This window comes from Vespa mandarinia, chromosome 11 (assembly GCF_050613455.1).
Source record: "Vespa mandarinia isolate Hongniang chromosome 11, ASM5061345v1, whole genome shotgun sequence".
NCBI classification, from domain to species: Eukaryota; Metazoa; Arthropoda; class Insecta; order Hymenoptera; family Vespidae; genus Vespa; species Vespa mandarinia.
In genome coordinates, this window is record NC_140820.1 from 5,262,501 (window position 1) to 5,283,687 (window position 21,187).

Genomic DNA, 21,187 nt, shown 5'->3' on the forward strand with positions numbered 1-21,187 from the left:
TTCTTTTTTTTTATGTTTTTTTTTGTTTTATTTCTGTTTCTTATTTATTCTTTGTTACGTTAAATTTGTCGTTCGTCGTTCGTCGTTCGTCGAATTTCGTCGCTCTTTTCTTTTTATTTATTTGATTTGAAAACTCTTTCCTAACGCGTCAACTCGAAAACAAATGTTCGTATAAATCAATTTAAAAATGAAAGTTGTAAAAAGCTATTCTTTCTTTTTGTTTTTCTGTTTCTGATTTTTTTTTCTCGTTTCGTTTGTTCGTTTTCGACTCTTTGCAAATTTGAGAGAAATTTTAGGGAAGTATGTAAGATTTAATGAAGATTAATATTGATGTTCTCGAGAACGAGAATGCGTGAAGGAAAAGATAAAGATAAAGAAAAAAAAAAAAAAAAAAAAAAAAAATTATAAATTTCGCGCGAACATTTTCAATTTCGAGCGGCCATATTAAATGTCGGTCGTTTATCGTTACATCGCACTCGAACGTTCTTCGTGGGCTTTTTTCACAATTGCCAATTTCGAATATGGATCTGCAGCTGGTAATCCAGTATATGGTGGTTCTCTGGTACCATGTAACATCAATGTCCATTCTCTAATCCAACCATGTTGAGGTATTTGCGAGTTTAAGCTAACCTATAACACGATATCATCCTTATTACTACAATAAAAATGCATATCATCGAAATAAAAAATGTAATAAGGTTGATGGCAATGCACGTTCTACGTACAAAAATAATTTCATTACGTAGAAACGGCAATTTTCAATTATATATGATTTTCAGTGATATGACCGTAAAATTTATCCGACATGTCGCGAATGAAATTATAGTTATTAATTAAAAAATAAATGGAGAAAATAAATGAAAAAGAAAAGGGGAGGGGGAGGGTGGAGGGGGGAAAAAAGAAAAATTAATCAATTGGACATTGGTTCAATTTAGTTTGTAATATTAAATGAGATTTTATTAATTTAGTTTTATCAATTTAAAAAGAAGAGAAAAAAGAAATTAAAATGATCACCGATCATTACTAAATAATATAATTTATTAATTAAAGGATTAACATTTTTTTATAATATTATACTTTTAATGTCCAAGATAATTGTGAAAAGTGTAAAATTGTATTAAAAAGATAAAAAAGTTTGAGAACCTCTGGTATAGTATAATACCTTCTTTATCGACTTATTATTTATAAGATGATATTAAAGAATAAAAAAAAAAAAGATATATAAAACACAATATTCTCTTGTGGCAATATATTTTTTCTTAGTATTTTTTTTTTTTTATATAAATGATTATTTTTATAGTCATATCACTTTTGACAATACGTATAATTTTGTAAAAGCATATTATCGTCGACTATACGTCATTTCGTACTTTTATGCTTATGGCATGAGATTTTAATTGAAAGTATGAAAAGCTTGACCTTTGACATTTCAAGAAGAGAAATAAAAACTTTGTACCTCTAACAGCCAAGTTCCTTGAGGATATTCGCCCCAAGTATGAGTTGTCATGAACGGCCACTTCGTAAATCCATCTCTGTGGTCGTCATCATTGATTCTGCGACTTAATATCATCGACCTTCGAAAAAATCAATAGTTCAATGAATTTTTCTTTTTACAAGATCATTTCATTTTCAATGTTTCCAATTGGATTCATTTCAAATTACAAGCGCAAGTGTTCAGAAGTTAAAAAAAAAAAAAATATATCACTTTATAAATCTGTCAATATTTTATAAATTTTCTTTTTTTTTTTTTCTTTTTGTAAAATATAATTTGATAGATGTTTATTTAATTAAATGAATATCATCGTGTATATGTGTATGTCTGTGTGTATGTATGCGTATGTATGAACTTATTAAATATAATTTAATAATATATAAAATTTAATTTATCGTAAAATTTGTCAGAATAATGAATGAAATTACGAATAAATAATAATTCGTTTATGTTAAGGTATTCTTCGTTTAACGTGTTACAATAGCTTATTGTTCCGTATTAAAACCATTAAATGTGGCATTCAAAATACACTTGTAAATGTGAATTTAAAGGACACATATACATTGTATATGACATACCTAGTTCCCATTGGCGAAGTTAGAAACAATTCGAGATCTCCTCGACGAGTAGCATTTACGGAAATAACAGCTTGAACGTGTTCTAAGTAGTTAACAGCATATTCCGTGCCAGCACATGCGTCGGTCTTGATTTTCAACAGAAACGACCGTTTACTGGTAACTTTCCTATAAAAATTCAAAAGCCAAACGTGAGAGTGAGATCCTTTATCGAATTTCTTCGGTCAACTGGAAGAAAAAAAAAAAGAGAGAGAGAAAGAGAGAGAACAAGAAATCGTTGGTTTTTCTTTCTTTTTCCTTCTCTCTTTTTGTTTTTTTTCTTTTTTTTTTGTCTTGCTTACTTCATTATCAAAATTACCGTACGCGATTAGAAAAAAAAATTTTTTTTTTTTTATCAATTAAAGCAATTGCATCTAAAAATTTTTATCTCTATTAGAAAAGAAAGAAAAAAAAAATATATATATATATATATACATATAAAAAATTATAAAAATTATTTTCGTTCGTCTCATAGAAAATTGAATTAAATTAATACGTAATTTTTATCATAAATATAATATTTATCTTATTGGATTTATATACGAATTAAATTTACGAATTAATTAAATCAATTTCAATATATGAAATCAATTGTTAATATATAAATATTTATGTATTGATTAATTTTATCGTCTGATTTATAAAAAAAATAGAAAGAGAAAGAGAGAGAAAGAGAGAATTTTAAAATCCTTTAAAATTCTCTTTCTAAATCTAATATTATTATTTTTAATTAATTAGTTTATTTATACATCACGACGTAAAACATGACCTATATAATTAATTTTATCGTTTGATTTATAAAAAAAAAAAAAAAAAGAAAGAGAAAGAGAGAGAGAGAATTTTAAGATCTTTTTAAAATTCTCTTTTTAATTCTAATATTATATGTTTAATTAATTAGTTTATTTATACATCACAACGTCAACAAAAACATGACCTATTAATTCATTTTATATAATCTTTTCTTTTTTCCTTCTATTTTTTTCTTTTAACAGAAATACTTTTTTTATAATTTCAATATTTTTAAAACTTTTTTTCTATTTTTAAGATATTGAAAAGAAATACGGTGAAATAATAATCATAGGAAATTTTTAACACACCAAAATAATTCCATCTAATTCCTTCGAAACCATTGGATTTGCGAAAGCTAGAATAAAGGCTAAAATTCTGCCGGGAGATAGCAGGCTCCTTTAAATCGATACTCGACGGTCCGTAAATAATAACATTATTACGGTGCTTTAATTCGATTCGTGCGTTACTCAATAAATGAAAGAGAGAATACGAAGGCGTAATAATACGTAGAAAATCTTATTTTTACAAATACTTTAACATATAAACAATTATCTCTTTTTAAAAATATGATATAATTTTTAAATAATATTGAATAAAAAAAAAACAAAACAAAAAAAATACGAATTGTTATTCCAAACAATAATTTTTGTTAAAATATACAAAATTTTATAATATATAATATAAAAAAAAAAATTAATAGAACCATCGGAAAGATTTGAAGTCATTTTATTAATACTATTTAATAATTTTTTATGATTGTTAAAAAATAAATGCTAATAAATATTTATTTTTATTTCTATATAACAAAATTACTTCAAATCTTTCTTATGATTCTATTAATTATTCAATTATTTCGAATATTCGTATAACTCGTTGTATTTAATAAAATTACCGATAAAAAAAAAAATCTAATTTTATTACGTCTACTATCAAATATATTTTTAATCCATTAGTATACATTAGATAGTACTAACTGTGGCTCGATGACAGAACCAGCTTCACAGTGATATCTAGGAGGTACGGTTTTCCATTTTTTAGCCAAGGCCACCATAGCGCCTGCATCAAGAACACCATAACCAAAGAGATGATTAAATTCCAGTCCAACGCCGTTCATAGTCCAATGAAATCTTCCTTTAGCATCGAACAACGAATTCCTTTTTGAGGTCAATACCGTCAAATGTTGAATGTCCCTCCAAGTCAACTGTGAACTGATATGATTGGCTACTTTTGAAAATATTACCTTGAGAAATATTTTAAATAAATAATGGATTCTTTCTTACGTGCGAGTGAAAGTAAACTTTACGAAAGAAACGTTATTAACGAGATTTTAATTATTTTCTTTTTAAACAACTTCAGTAATTTTATATAAAAAATTTAATTGAACAAAATATGAAATATAATATGTTATATGTAAAATTGTTTAAATTATTATTTATTCGGAAATTTTTAATTTTTTTCTTCAAAATGGCCAAATAATTTCATTACACTAACCTTTATATATATATATACTTTGATTTGAACTTATTCAGTGAATAAAAAAAGAATTCTCTTAACTACCATAGTAATCATCGCTAATTGAATTTATAATTGTTGAGTTCGCTTGAATTCACCGGAAAAGAAAAAAAAAAAAAAAAAGAGAAATTATATTACTTGCGTGCCCGAAATGATCGTCGCAATGCAGCTTATTCACGTCGGCGTATTAGTTTCATTATCATGAGCATGCTAACAATGATAACAATAAATCGTTTATATCATTAAGATATAAAAGCGGATTAGTAAAAAAATATTCTACTTTTAGAATTTTTCATATAGTTAATACATTTTTATTAGACTTGTCGAGATTACAACGAATGAACTTTTAACATGAAAAGTTTTTAAGAATTTATATAAACCGCAATATTTCATTGAAAAATTTTCATAATTCTTTCTTTCTTTTTTTCTTTTTTTTTTTTTTCTTCTTACGAGACTAAAATAATTAAATATTTCTTATAATAAATAAACAATTACTTTTTCTTTTTAGGCAAACAATTTGTCAAAATTGATATGAGTCATCCCATATAACTATATACATATATATTTTAATATCTTTTTTGAAGGAACGATTAAAACGAATTATGATTATAATTGGAATGTAAGTTTTTATGTTAATTTTTTTCAAGGTGAAACGTTAGCCGCATAATTAACGTTCTTTCTACTTAAAAGGGAAATTATTAAAAGAACTTTGGTAAACTCACTTGGCTTCGAGGGCCAAAGCAAACACCCCAGCAGCTTCCGGCGCCGCAGCGGATGTTCCACTATGAGTCGTCGTACATTTCCCATAAAGATCGGTCGTAGCCTTAAAAAACAAATCATAATTTTAATTTAAACACTTCATATCGACATTAGAAAATTATTTTGATCAAATACACATTTATTTTTTTATTTATTTAATCGAGGATTTGTTTTTAAATCATTTCTATGTCATTTATTTTAGATCAGATTTATATCAATTATATTTTATATCGCACGTGAGTTCGTTTAAATCACGTTTATGCCTTTTATTTCTTTTTTTTTTTTTTTTGTTTAATCTTATAATTTTATTTTCATAATTATATTTTATTTTTTTCTTTTTTTTTTTTTTTTAATTTATTTTATTTTTCACGGAATTGTTGCACGTGTACTTAATTTATTATAAACAGAAGAAAAAAAAGATAAAATGATCAATAAACAAATTAGACTGAAAGAAAAAGAATTGTTACTTTAAGGAACATTTTTTAATATCTTCTTATAATAATTATAACTTGATATAATTTTTATATGGCACATATATTTAAGTATATAAAATGAAAAAAAAAATTTATCATAGTATATAGTACTTGAAAGATAATGTCAAAAGATATGAATTGACGTAGAGAAAGATCAGAAACGATTCAATGGATTAGAAATAACAAAAGAAGTGACGTTCAGAAAGATTGATTTTTGAAATTCATAATGTAAAACTCATGTCTTGAAGCTTATAGGGAAGCTTTATTCCTACCTCGATGAATGAAAAAAAAAATTATGTGGGTGGAAAGATCGAAAGCTGTTGCCAAGTAAAGCTTTTAGAGTGGAATGATCGAACGCATTAAAAATATCGTTTCCGTTTTAACCAACAATACAATGACATATGTATATCGAAGAAGAAAGAAAATTATATACTCTTTATAAATGATATTTCAATATACGATCGTAGATTATGAATTACTATGTGTGTGTTTGTGTGGGTGAACGATATAATGTTCAACCTACGTCTTTGTTTTTCTTTTACTTCTTTCCTTTTTATTAATATTTATTTATAGATACTATGGCAAACATTGAAAAGTAATCTATTTTCAGTAAGATGGCAAAGACTTACAAACGTTATAATTATTCATCTGACTCAATTCAACTTTATACAGTGTGTCTCTTATATTTTTATCTTTCAATATCGATCAGTTTATTTAAATCATGTTTGTTATATTTATATTTAAATTTTTTTATCTTCTTAATTCTTTTCTATTTTTATTTTTATTTCTATCTTTATTTCCCTATCCCCTCTCTCCATGGACTTGTATAATTTATTTTACGTAGGAAGAACGTGCAAATGTACTTTTATAATTTTCATTTCTATAGACTAATAGAATTTTAATTTTTTAATCTTCATAAGAATTATTGTAAGCGTAATTTTATTATTATAATTTTTATAAAATTATTATAAACAAAACAATAATTGCTGTATGAATATTGATTTGTTAATAACGCAAAAAATTGTGAAAAAAAGAAAAAGAATAGATTTTTAATATCTTTAACTACATATATATATATATGTAACTAGCATTGTTTGTCGTTTAAAATTAATTGTCATCAATCGCATCGTTGACATTTATTGTCTTTCGTGTTATTATCATTATTAAATTGACTTTTATTCTAGCCATGATGATACAAATGAATTCGTTGTACGCACGCGAAACAAATTTGATAAATGCACTTCGTGCTACAGAACATTGATTTATCACAGTAAGATAAATGACCATAACGTACCGCAAGAGACTTGCTGTAAGATCGTTTATCTATCTTAATTAGTATCTTTTATTAATCGAAACATCAATGTTATTGCAATCAACGAATGAAAGTTTTTTCCTATCTTCTCTCTCTCTCTCTCTCTTTCTCTCTCGTTTCTTTAGATTTTATGTTTAATAACAAAAATAATGATGTTCGTTCATCATTATTTCATATAATCTTGTTTTAATAATATTAATAATATTAATAATATTAATAATATTAATAATATTAATAATAATAATAATAATAATAATTTAATAGGAAATTTGCTTTAAATTGAATTTAATCTTATTTTAATAATAATGGTGATAATAATACAATAAAAATCGATTAAATTAATCTTATTAGAGATTATTACTCATTTGAAAGTAGGACTTATGTAAATATTTATATCATCGATTTTTGTCTGATAATGTTAGCGCTGTGTTTATATTCCTTCTATGTTCTGTTCGTTTAGTTTTGTTTATTACGTTAGTCGTAGTTAGGTCGTAGCAGAGTATAGACCATTAGAGATCAACGTTTAACGATAAGTCTTACGAGTTGCTAATTTTATTGTTTCAATATAAATTTAATGTAATTTCGTTTCAATGTAAGTACTTTTTTGTATTATTATTAAGCAAATTGTTATAAAATATTATTAAATGAATATATATATATATAAGAATCTATTCGATATATATATATATACACACACACATATATATATATACACACACGCACACATATTATAATCGATAATGAAAAACAAATTTAAAAAAAAAAGAAAAAAGAGGACAGAAAAAGAAGAAAAAAATAATTAAAGTGTTCATACTCACCACACCGGTATTAGGATCTTTCGCGCCATTACTAAAGGTCGAAGCTAACGTGCTAGAACAACTTTCATCGTAATGGGCATTTTGACCATCGTTAATGGCACTGTTTATGCTCACGGTCCACATACTCGCTGCGTATCCATCGCAATTACAATCGTCCTCTTCGCCGCCATCACCGGAAGCCCAGACATAAATATTGCCTAAACCTTTTCTACCCTGGGAAAGAAAATGTTTGTATTTGTGCTTGGAAAATCAAGATAAAGGAGAAAGGGTCGAATAAGGAAAGGGAGAAAGAAAGAATGAAAGAAAGATTGAAAAAAGAAAAAAAAAAAAAGAATGAAAGAATGAATGAAAGAATGAATGAAAGGAGGAATGAAAGAATGAATGAAAGGAGGAATGAAAGAATGAAAAATAAATGAAAAGAGAAAAAAGAGATTCTCTTATAAAAAAGAAACAAGAAAATAGTATCCATTCGTTATCCAATATATTAAAGTACTACTGCAGTCATTTTTAAGTGATCAGAGTCAGTATATTTAATGCCCTGCCGTCGAAAATCTTTATTTGTTCTCCTGAGAAATCAGTTGACCTATCCGTATCATGATATTAACCATCGGACTTCCTGTCCGTCGAAAATTCCCATGAGCCAATTTGGCCTTTCTCTTGTCACGAATATATATACATATATATATATATCTTCTTTATATATTTATTTATTTACTTATTTCCTTCCTTCTTTGCTTCCCTATTTCCTTCTTTATTAATTAATTAATTTATATCTTCTTATCTTTCTTTCTTTTATTTGCTTTCTTCCTTTCTTTCTTTCTTTCTTTCTTTCTTTCTTTCTTATTTATTTATTTATTTATTTATTTCTTCCTCTCCTTTTTTTTTCTGATACACGACTCGAATGACTCAGGCATGTTCATTCACAAAAGGAAAAACCACAATCTTGATTTCTAAAGAAATATAGAACTGCATATATCTATATATATCTTACTCGTAAAATAGAAAAATTGTTGGCTTCTTTTCAACAGCTTGCTAGGTAAGAATATCACTTTGATCTCAAAGAGAAAGAGATAACGAGATGTTTTTCAATGTGTCTCGTATGAATTTTTATATCTTCATTATTTTTTTTGTTTTTTTTTTAATTATATCAAAAATGACGTATGTTTTTTTCTTTCTTCTTTCTTTTTTTTTTATGTTAAATTTCTGGATTATCGATATTTATTTATGTTTATCATTTTGTGTAAAAATTTACATGTATATGTATGCATAATTCTTTGTTAGTATAGTCCAGATATTGTTTTCAATAATGACATGGACACCGTTATCTCATTTGCATTTTTATATCTTTATTATTTCTCTTTCTTGTTTCTTTTCTTTTCTTTCCCTTTCTTTTCTTTTCTTTTCTTTTCTTTTCTTTTCTTTTCTTTTTCTCTTTGAATAATTAAAAATAATTTCTTTTGAATATCCGGCTCATCAATATTTATTTATTTTTATATATCCTCGTTATTTTTTATGGTTCAACATATATGATTAAAATATAAAATGATTGGATAAAGGATGTCTCATATAAATTTTAATATCTTCGTTATTTCCTTGATATTATAACCAAAAAATAATGATTTTATTTTATTAAGAGGGTATCTGGATCATCGATAATTATTTATGTTTATTATTTTATATAAAAATATATAATTATATATATATATATATGTCTTTGTTTCTGTTTTTAGGTCAAGAATACATGTATTTTATATACATACATATATATTTTTTAATATACATATATATATATATATATATATATATATATATATATATATATATATATATATATATATATATATATATTGACGCAATCTGTACAATTTAAATGTGAAGAGATCGATTACAGAGTATCCCATTTACATTTTAATATACTCGTTAGATTTTAATTATAAGAACAAATGTTTCAAAATGAAATTATAATATAACTTTTTTTTTTTATATTTGGATCATCTGAATATTTATTTGTATCTATTACTGCAATAATTTTATGGCAATATTCTAATGAATCTTAAAACAGACAAAAGTTAATGTTTATATCGAATGTTTTCGTATATAAAAATTTTAAACCACAAATTCATATATCATAAGACACCCCGTATATTTAAATCAATCACAGACTGTCACGTTGAAACCTGAATAATTTCATTATTTTCTGATTATATTGAAGAACAATACCAAACAGAAAAGACAAATATCGTTTGAAAGATAAATTGAAGTAAAACGAATGACGTAAATTTCTATGTACATATATAAAAATCAAAGAAAAAAAATCTTCGTTATCATTTATTAAATCACATTAGACACCCTGTATAATTGTAATATGAAGAGATATATTATAGGGTGTCATATTTTATATTGAATCATATCTATGTTATTTTTTTATTATAATTGAAAGAAAATTACAAAAAGAAAAAAAAGAAAAAAAAAGAAATGATCGTTCAAAAGATGAAATTGATGTAAAACAAATGATGTACATAAGCTAACATGAAAATCTTTGTTATTATGTTTATTAGATCACATAAGACACCCTATATAATTGAAATCTGAGAATATCGATCGTACCTCGTTAACTCCACGCACGATGGCCCTCATGGTCGCATTTCGTGGCCCATCAACAGTCTTCCCATCATCTGTTGGGCCCCATGAGGCACTATAAATATCGATCAGATCAGGTTCGTGGCCCATACTATTCGCTTCGATCAAATCAGTCATATAAGGCTGATCCAGCATCCGTATTCCAGCAATTTTCGAATCGTACGCCACACCGACACCACAAACCCCATTGTCTCGAGCTGCTGCTACTTCACCAGCACATCTGGTGCCATGACTTTGGTAAATGAATTACAAATAATTAATTAGTCATTTGCATCGATAATTATTGCTTAGATATCGAATTAATTCGTTTAACGTGTTTTCTCAACTATCGATAATATAGTATTGGCGTTAATATTAATTATTGTATTAAGAATCATTAATTAAAAATATCGATAGTTTTATTTTTATATATGTATGTATGTATGTACGTTTCAAGAACTAATTATTTTCAGCTTTTAAAATATTAAATGAATTTAATTTGAATGTAAATATTTGTAAAAAATTTTTACTTTTTAAATGATTTTTTTTTTTTTTTTTTAATTTAAACGAAACGATAAAGTGCGATTGAAAAATATATTATTATTTGGATAATAATATTATTTTTTTTAATAATGAAATATATTTATAAAAATGTTCCACGTCTATTATTAAAACGAATAATTTTAATAATCAAAGGAAAAGGAGAGATTATTATTAGGGGGAAAAAAAAAAAGGAAAAATACGAAAGAGAATTAAAAATGTCAAATTTTTCTTAATAAACTTGTCACATTACGGATAATTTCAAATTGTCAAATGCAATCCAAAGATATATAAATTGATTTAAAATCTCAACTCGAAGGATTTCTTTACGTAAATACAAAAATTGTGTTTTTGATCGAGCGAATAATATTAAGGATCGTTCGAACGATTACATAAATTCCTCCTAAGTTTCGTAAGTTTTCTAATACATGTAAACAATTCTATATTTTCGTTGAAAACGAAGCAATTTTCTTATTTGATAGAAAAAATAATATTAACGCGAAACAATTTCCAACATTTCAATCTACTTTCCGGTAATAATAATTAAACAGAACCGTGAACTAATTACGGGAGCTTAATCAATGATTAGCGTTTAATTAATGTTGTTATGACGCTATAACGAAGAGTTTGTTCGAATTGATTTTGCCTGTATATATATATATTTATATATATATATATATATATATATATATATATATATACACATATATATCTTATTTTATATAAAATTATAAAAAAGAATATTTTTCTAATTTTTATAACAAAATAAGATATGTATATATGTACATGGATAAATATGTATATACATATTGCACGTAAATGCAAAAACATGTGTTCTATAATTTTTAAAATACTTTAGACAAATTTATATTAGTTTAACAAAACAATAATTTTCATTTATAATATATGTATGTGTATTACATTATGTGTGTGTATTTGAATTTTCTTAACAAATTTGACTGCTGTTATAAGTTTTGCCTGTAAATATATAAAACAATATTAACATAAAACAATAATAATAATAATAATAATAATAATAATAATAATAATAATAATAATATATAAAGAATGATATAAACAATATTTATAATATGTAGAGTAATTATTAATAGGAAAAATAATCTAAACGAATTTAAGCATAATATGAAATTATAGAAATAATATAGACAATATTAATAACATATAAAATTTAAAGTACCTACAAAATTGACTTTCAAAATAACAATCTCTAAATAAAAAAAAAAGAAAAGAAAAAAAAATAGAAAAATAGAAAAAGAAAAAAAGTAGAAAAAGAAAAAAAAAGGAAAATTAATAAAAATTAAGATTCTAAAAAATGTTACAAAAAGAAAAAATGAAATAATAAAATTATAAATAATTAAACTTACCTGTTAAACCAATCGTCCGTATATCTTGGATATGGAAATGGATCGTTACTGCTAAAATCGTAAGAAGCTTTAGCGTTCTGAAACATTCGAATCCACGTTGTCTCTGCGGTATAATATATATTACATCATTTAAACAAGAAACAAAATAAAAAAAAAAAGAAGAAAATAAAATATAAAGTACTTCTTTCCTTTTCTTTTCTCTTTTATTTTACTTTTTTTTTTTTTTTTTTTTTTCTTAGTATGGTACTATCGTTTGCAAGAATAAAAGATGAAGTCTCAAAACGAGTCCATCAATTTGTACGAGGTACGCGTAGCTGAGTTTATCTCTTAGGAGACATTATTCATTGTGAAAGCGTAAAGCCCCTTAATGAACATTTGTTTAAGTCGAGCTCCTCTTTCTTGTCTTTCGATTTATTTTAGGTAGACTTTAAATGTCTACCTTCTTTATCACAAATCAACTGTTCATACATTATCTCCAATGATATTATATATTATACATATATAGTGTATAATCACTTTTATATAAATCATAAACGTTTAACGTATACATATATAATATATATGATAATTTATAAATATTATTTCATTGTTTGAACATTAAAATTAATTATTTTTATTGCAATGAAATAAATGCGAGTTTTTGAAGGTAAACACTTTTTTTTTTTTTTATAAACGTAGAACATTGTTAAATAATAATAAAAAGAATTATTATTTTGATTTTAATACTAATAATAAGATATGCATAAAAATATATTGTTATCGAATAATTTTAATATTCGAAATTGTATATACGTTTTGAAATATTCGAAATTTAAACTTTTAATAGTTATATATATATATATAAAAGAATTATTGCATTATTTGATACAAATAAATAAATAAAAATATATAAATATATATTTATTATACTGTTATTTAATGATTTTATATTACTTGAAAAAAAATTTTAAAAAAAGATTTAATGGAAAGAATAGAGTTTTCTGAGTTTAAAAAAAAAAAAAAAAAGAAAGAAGAAGAAAGAGAAGAAAAGAAAAAAGAAATAAGTTCTAATTTTCTCTTCCTTCTAATTTAATCATTGTTTACTTTCTAGTTGGTTGATCAATTGAATAACAATTTTTGAAGATAATAATAAAGTTATGTTCGAATATAGAACCCGTCGTAACACATTGGTGTCTTTTATTCGAAAAGAAAAGGTCACGGTTATGAGAAAATTTGAATTTCATCGTGTCTTCGGTGTTATGCTAATGTAAAGATCATCGCTGAACATCAAAGGACGAGAGGGATGAGACGATAGAAGCCCAAAGAAATAGAGGAGAAGATATTTTGGGAGAACTAACGAGATGTTAAACGAACGATAGACAACGAGAGTGAAACTTTATAAAATTTGCTGAAGTTTCTTTTTAACTTATGCTAAAAGTCTATAAAAAGATTAAGTTATATCCTTGAAATTTCCTTCGAATATTTTTTCCCTCATAAAAGATTCGTTCGAAAATCTTTTGTTGCAGCATGTCGTTAATAAATATTTTTTTATCGTTAATCGACATCGGAAAAATATTGAATATCATCGTTTCAAATGAAATTTAGAAAAAAAAATATTTCTCAAATTATATCGTTGAAATTTTTCTATACCTTAAGAATTTTTCTTTACCGTGTACATTAAGAATTTCCAAGAGTAACAAGATAAAAGAAATACAATTACCATGAGTATTTTATTGGAAAAATAATATTTTGAAAAGAAGTATGTTTCTTTTGAATAAAATAAATTATTGCACAACATGTGTACAATGAATCAATATATTTATATATATATATATATATATATATATATATATATATATATATATCCAAACATTTTAGGATATAAAAAAAATTTCAAAGATATTAAAAAATAAAAAATACAATTTCTGTGAAAATTTTATTGAAAAAATAATATAAAAGTCATTGTATAATATCTTTTAAATACTAATATTTAAACATACTGTGTAAAGTCAGAAAAAGAAAAAAATTGATTTTATTATTTTTTTTTTTCCAGCGAAAATGTAGAACATAAAAGAGAGAAAAATAAAGAGAGAAAAATACTGAAAAAATATAGCTGAAGGATTAAATTAAGTAACGAGTATGTTTACTTACGTAGTTATATTTCAGGTCCGGGTGCATATAATCAACACCTGAAATAAAACAAAAAAATAATAAGAATATTGATGCATTACAGAAATTGTCCATAATAATAATAATGATAATGATAATAGTACAAAAGAAAACGAAAAAGTAATGAACAGGTGAATTGGCATGACATTAAAAAAAAATTTATAAAACCTCTAATAAGCATTTGAAAAATTTTATTTTCAATTGAATTATTCTTACAACTTTTTTCACCAAACGTAGAATAACTCAAAAACATTCGAAATTAATTTATAAACTTTGTATATGCATACATCGAATATAATGTTTTCATTAAGAAACAATTTGCAACAAACGAATATAGAAACTTGTTAAAAACTTATAGTGGAGAAGTTAAATAGAGTGAATTCAAATTTCTTTAGAAAAAAAAAGAAAAATAAAACAAGAAAATATTGTACCATTCATATGCATGTCAACCGTAATGGAAATAATGCATACTCGTATACGACTTATGATCCATTGGATCTAGAAACTCGACGCTGACGTGTAGTTTACTCAGCGATGTTTGAACTTAATCGAGCTATCCTCTTGACAATTTTACTAAAAGCTTCAGTCCCGTATGTATTATATATATATATGTATATTCTATTGATTCTATCTATCTTTATAATATATCGTTCGTTTTATTAATTAAAGGATTTGTTTATAAAATTAAAATGTAGATTTTCATTGATTAAGTAATATTAATTCAAATTGTTATTATTTATTAAAAAATGTGATACGATTGATATTATTAATAATTCTCTTTGTCACTATCTCTTTCTCTCTTTATCATTTTTATATATAAATAATATAAAAGAATATTTATTAATTTTCTAAAATGCAATCTTTTTCATTTTATATGAATAAATAAAATAATTATTGAATGACCTATATCGTTTCAGCATATAAATACAAAGTTCCAAGAAAATATTTAAAAAAAAAAAAAAAAAGAAGAAAAGAAAAGAAAAAGGGAGTGAAATATTTTTGTAGACTATATTTCGTTATTATTGTTTATCTTACAGTATTAATTAAAAATTTTGTAAATAATTTTGTTTTTTTCATCATCGATAAATTTCGATTAAAGTTATTATTATTTATTATGATCATATGAAGTGTATGTGCATATCGTAGGTTTGATAGTAATATTAATTTTATTAATTTTTATGTACATATATATATATATTTATATAAATAATGTAAACAAATGATTGGATTTTCTATAAAAAAAAAAAAAGAAAAATATTCATCAAATGTTGTATATTATTTCAACGGACAAGCAAATAATAAAGAATTTTTGAAAAATTATTTTAAAATGTTTAAAAAAAAAAACATTTTTATGCTTCATACTATATTGTTATTATTTATTTCCATAACAAGTTATTGTTTATTAAGATCCTTATCGGTGAAATATTCTGACTCAATTTCTTAGTTATTTAAGCTCATTATAAGTGTACTATGAAAACGAACACATATATATATATATATATACACATCATGTGTATATGTGTATATATACATATATATATACACACATGAATATAATTGAAGTCGATCAATTTTGATACATATATACGTGAGTATCGAAAGGTCGTATATAAAGAGACTCGAAAATAATTTCGTCGCGTAATGAAACGATCTAGTGACGCTAACAAAGTAATTTGGTGGGAGCTTTACCAAAATCCTATTACTAGAAGAGAGAGAGAGATAGAGAGAGAAAGAGAGAGAGAGACAGAGAGAGAGACAGAGAGAGAGAGAGAGAGAGAGAGAGAGAGAGAGAGAGAGAAAGAGAGAGAGAGAGGGAACGCTTTTATCATGGATTACGCACACTACAGTACCTGTGTGTATAGATTAACTGGCATAAATTTCATTCTACGAGAGGGAAAGTCAATTATCTTATCTGTCTGTCCATCAACAACGTTCTCTGAAATATCTTCGACGAAAATTAAATGAAATGAAGAGGATAAGAATTTTAATGAGTTAACTGTTAGATTATATAATAAATCGATTATTTCATTCGTTATATCGATATATTCGTTTAATATTTTTTGTAACTTCTTTTCTTTTTTCTTCTTTTTTTTTTTTTTTTTTTTTTTAAGATGAAAGACAAAAAGGAACTTTTAATACAACGAATACATTTTATTTATATAATCTCTCTTTTATAATTATCTCAGAAATGTTTATAATAATGTTTTTAAAATGAAATAATTTTTATTTATGTGTGTATGTGTATATATAAGTACATATTATACATATATTATAACTATTTCATATAAATATATATATATATATATATATGCATAAATGATAATATAAATTATATATATATATGTATATATAAAGTCAATATAAATAATAAATAAAAATTTTTAATTAAAAATAATAGGATTACTTTGTATGAATACGAAAAGAAAATATAGAGAATTAATTATTTTTTTCGACATTTGAATATTAATGAGAAATATGAAATATGAAATAATAAGAAATATGAAAGTAATAAATAATGAAAATTAATTTTTTATTAACATTCTCACCGTCGTCCATAATAGCAGTGGTCACATTTTTCCCAGTAACACCTTGTGCCCAGGCAGCTTCAACGTTCAGATCCAATTTAGGTTTACCACCATTCTGTCCAGTATTTTTTAAATACCATTGATATTGGAAGTAAGGATCCGTTGGATTTCTATTTGCTAAATTTGGTAAATTTTTAATCTCGTACAAGGAGGCAAGATTGTCCACGGTTAATGTGTTGTAACCTCGCTTTACTCTTTTAAATCCAGGTTGTTGAACAGCTGTATGCACCTGCGAATCATTTGACATACATATATATATATATATATTTTGTATTCTCTTTTTTTTTCTTTTTCTTTTTCTTTTTCTTTTTCTTTCTTTTTTTTTTTTAATCTGGAAAATTATACCATCGTATATTATAACGAAAATCTGATTGTAGAATGACACAGTTTCCTTTCTATAAAACATTAAAAGCATTGAAACCAGTTTACGTTACAACGAAGATACGTTAAGATTTATTATTCAGGATGTTTCAAAGGAATTTGATATATACAGTATCTACTTATTATTTACTATAATTTTATATATTGAATGAAGAGAAATTTATTATGAAGGATGCGATTAAATAATTGCCGAGTAATATAATATAACTGGGGAGTTGAAAGATGAAGTTGAACTTTTTTTTCATTAAGATTATTATTTCAATAATTGACATATTTGTTTAAAAAAATATATATATATATATGATAAAGAAGTGTAGATTAGATAAAAGCATTTTTTAATCTATAAAAAAGTGAAAAGATAGAACGACTTGATAAAAATATTAAGCAAAAATTTTAAATAATTAAATGGAACGAAAAATGTTAAGATAATAAAAATTATTAGTTATTAACAATAAAAAAAAAAAACTTCTATCTCGATTGTAAAAGAAAGAGAGAGAAAGAGAGAAATACAGAAAAGAAAACTGTAGATAGTAATATAATAAAACAAAAATTGTCAAATACCAAAGTTACTATTTTATTAATATTAAAAAAAATAAATCAATTTGAGAAAGTAATAGCTAAAAAAAAAGAAAACAAAAAAAACAACAAAAATTATAAATAGTCAAATATACTAAATTGTTGTTAAAATAATATAAACAAATAGTAGATAAAAATGACGATGAATAATTAATCTAATTGATAATTTTGACAAGTGAAATAAAATGTTATCCCATGATAAAATTCTTAAAGTAAAAGAATAATTAGTGAAAAGCAACGTGAGATGTTTCCAATGTCCTTAGAAATGGCAATCGATTTTTTATTAGCATGATTTGATAAAAATGTTCAAGTCGGCAAATTGATTTCATTAGATCATCAACAAAACGATGAACATTAAAAAACAACTATGAGGAGGGATAATCTTCTTTATCTATCTATCTATCTAACTATTTATCTAACCATCTACCTATCTACTCATCTATCTATCTATCTATCTATCTATCTATCTATCTGTCTATCTATTTGAATCATTTGAGCTGACAATAATTGTGATCGATTTGTTCGTCCGTTGAAATGAAATTTCTCTCTCGTCCTTCTGCGCAGGAACGTTCCATTTTACAAAATTCGTATTGAGCTACGATAATCAATGTTACATCTTCCGTCCTAAAAAACGAACCAATAAAAATCTAAATGTTCAAATACTCCAAAAAAAACATATTATGGACGATTATATCATATATGAAAACTAAAAATGAATAAATAAAATTAAAAAAAAAAAAAATTGCCATGTATGATATATCATAGAGATTGATTGGCCATCTCATGCCATGAGAAAATTCCATAATCACGTTGTACGAATATTCGTGAGATGTTGGAAAGAACCTGCATCGTGAAATATTGAAATTCAGTAAGTAGTTGACTCCAGGCTTCATAGGGGAGACTAGAAAATCGTATTTTATCGCACGCATCTTTTCTCGTGCTCGAGGAGGGTTTCACTTGTCATAATCGCTAGGAAGAGTGAAACGGCTTCGCCTCTAGCGCAACAGCTATCGCGGCTTCTATTTATTATTCACGATGCTACGACAGAAAAGTTCACTGAAGAGGTTACATACAGGGTGTCCCGAAATAACTGAGACATTAATTAAATTATACTTTTTTTTCCCAAATAATCTTATAAAATAAACTTATTCGATAATGTATATATATATATATATATATATGTATATATATATATTGTATATATAAATATATGTATATATTTATATAAACAAAATATTTAAAAAAGGATAATCATAAGATAATATATTTCGTTGTATATATATTATATATATATATATATTGATTAATTACAAAAAAATCATTGATATTATTAATAATAAATATATTCTGTTTAATAAAAAAAGAAAAGAAAGTGATATTATTTGAATAATAAATAGTAGTAATATTAAATTAAAAAAAAAAAAAATTGGAAATACTTATATAATAAATATTAATGACATTTAATAAGAAAAAAGTTAATATTCTTATAGAAAATAAATATTACTAATAATTATATCGAATTAACTTAAAACATTTAGTTTAGTTAAAACATTTTGTTTAATAAATACTTTGGACAAATCTAGTTGTCAATCAATATTGTACACTCTTTAAGAACTCCGTCAGATATTTTGTTTTTCTTTCAACGCCCCGTATAAAAAAGTACTCGGAGAACGTTCACCATAGGGCGCTCCACTTATGTTTTATTGCTCCTCACCCCCGACGAAAATCGTATACCCTGCTGTGCACGACGTTACGCAATCATGTCGATGAAAAAAAAAAAAAAAGAAAGAAAAGAAAAAGAAGAGAAAAAAGTATTGTATAACGAAAAAACAGAAGAGAGGATTGTGATCTAGAAGAACGCTTATGCGAGCCATAATGGCATTCAATTTCTCATTCAACGAAATTCATTTTAAGGCACATTGTTATGCATATATGTACGTGTGAAAAAGAAAATAATAATTTTTTATATACTGTATTAATTATTCAATTGATGTCATTTTAATCATATAAAAAAAAGGACTTAGAACATTTTATCGAATTTTTAAAGAATTTCTCTATTGTTATAAATTACATAATAAAAAAAAAAAAAATATTATCTAATAAATTATTTTATATTTAATTTAATAATAATAATTTAAATCTCACATAAACTGTATAATATCGAATAGTTCAATTGTTTTGTAATATAATATTGTAAAATATATATGTAAACAAAAATCTATACGAATAATATAAATGTCATATGAAAAATTTATTTTGTTAAATATTCAATAAAATTTTAGTAAAACAAATAGAATTTTAGTAATACATATATACATATTAAATATAATATATAAAATACATATATATATATTAAAAAAAAAAAAAAGAAAAAAAATAAGTTTTATTTCTAATAATAATTTCAAAGTAATAAAGCACTGTATAAAATTCTGTGACGTCATCGGCTTTTATCACGTAATATCGTTAACTAATAACACAGATAAATTACTTAGTTAGTTCAATAGAAATGGAAAGTTATACTCTGAAAGTATAGATTGAGGTTCACGACGTTACTAACTTATAATAACTTAATTAATGAACTTTGAAGGAAGTGCTAAACGTTACTCACCAATGGGTCTACCTTCAAACGTCGCATATGCGGTACGGATCTTTTACTCCGTGCATGTGGTAGAGCTTTGTGAACGAAATGATATTCCATTTGACTTCCTAAAATCTGCAAAAAAAAAATAAAAAACAAAAAAGTAAAATACATATACATGTAATTATTCATTATTCATAATTAATAAAAAATCTAATTAATCGATAGTCAGGAAAAGTACTATTATCAAATTTACTTTCTTTTAATATTCGTTAACGAAGAACAATTAGTTCGTTTTTTCTTTTCTTCTTTCTTTTTCCGAGTAAATCACAAGTAAATATTATGCATCACAAATGGTATGAAAAAAAAAAATATGTTCATTTGTATTAAAAATTTATTATTAGAATTATATTAATTATTATATATATATATATATATATATATATATATATATATATATATTCAGAATAAGAAAGAAAATATTAAGATTTCTTTCAATTTTTCTATAAATTTTATTTTATATTATATTTGAATAATTTTTGTGTCCATCAAATCGAAGCATCAATCGTTAGCAATTTTATCGAATGCCATTATCATTGTTCCAAA

General features: G+C 24.3%; 1 protein-coding gene across 1 annotated transcript in view; it reads right to left on the bottom strand.

The window, feature by feature from the left end:
- amon (prohormone processing protease amontillado) overlaps positions 1-21,187 on the bottom strand; it is a 37,140-nt gene that overhangs the window by 2,827 nt on the left and 13,126 nt on the right. Inside the window, exons 2-12 of the mRNA XM_035865779.2 lie at positions 20,612-20,716; positions 17,008-17,275; positions 14,444-14,481; positions 12,314-12,390; positions 10,377-10,641; positions 7,770-7,982; positions 5,130-5,230; positions 3,870-4,103; positions 2,071-2,235; positions 1,457-1,574; positions 1-630 (exon numbers count right to left, since the gene is read on the bottom strand). The exon at positions 1-630 is cut by the window's left edge and continues 2,827 nt beyond it. Coding sequence (XP_035721672.1) covers positions 466-630; positions 1,457-1,574; positions 2,071-2,235; positions 3,870-4,103; positions 5,130-5,230; positions 7,770-7,982; positions 10,377-10,641; positions 12,314-12,390; positions 14,444-14,481; positions 17,008-17,275; positions 20,612-20,716 — 1,749 coding nt within the window. The 3' untranslated portion in view covers positions 1-465. The remainder of the gene's footprint in view (positions 631-1,456; positions 1,575-2,070; positions 2,236-3,869; positions 4,104-5,129; positions 5,231-7,769; positions 7,983-10,376; positions 10,642-12,313; positions 12,391-14,443; positions 14,482-17,007; positions 17,276-20,611; positions 20,717-21,187) is intronic.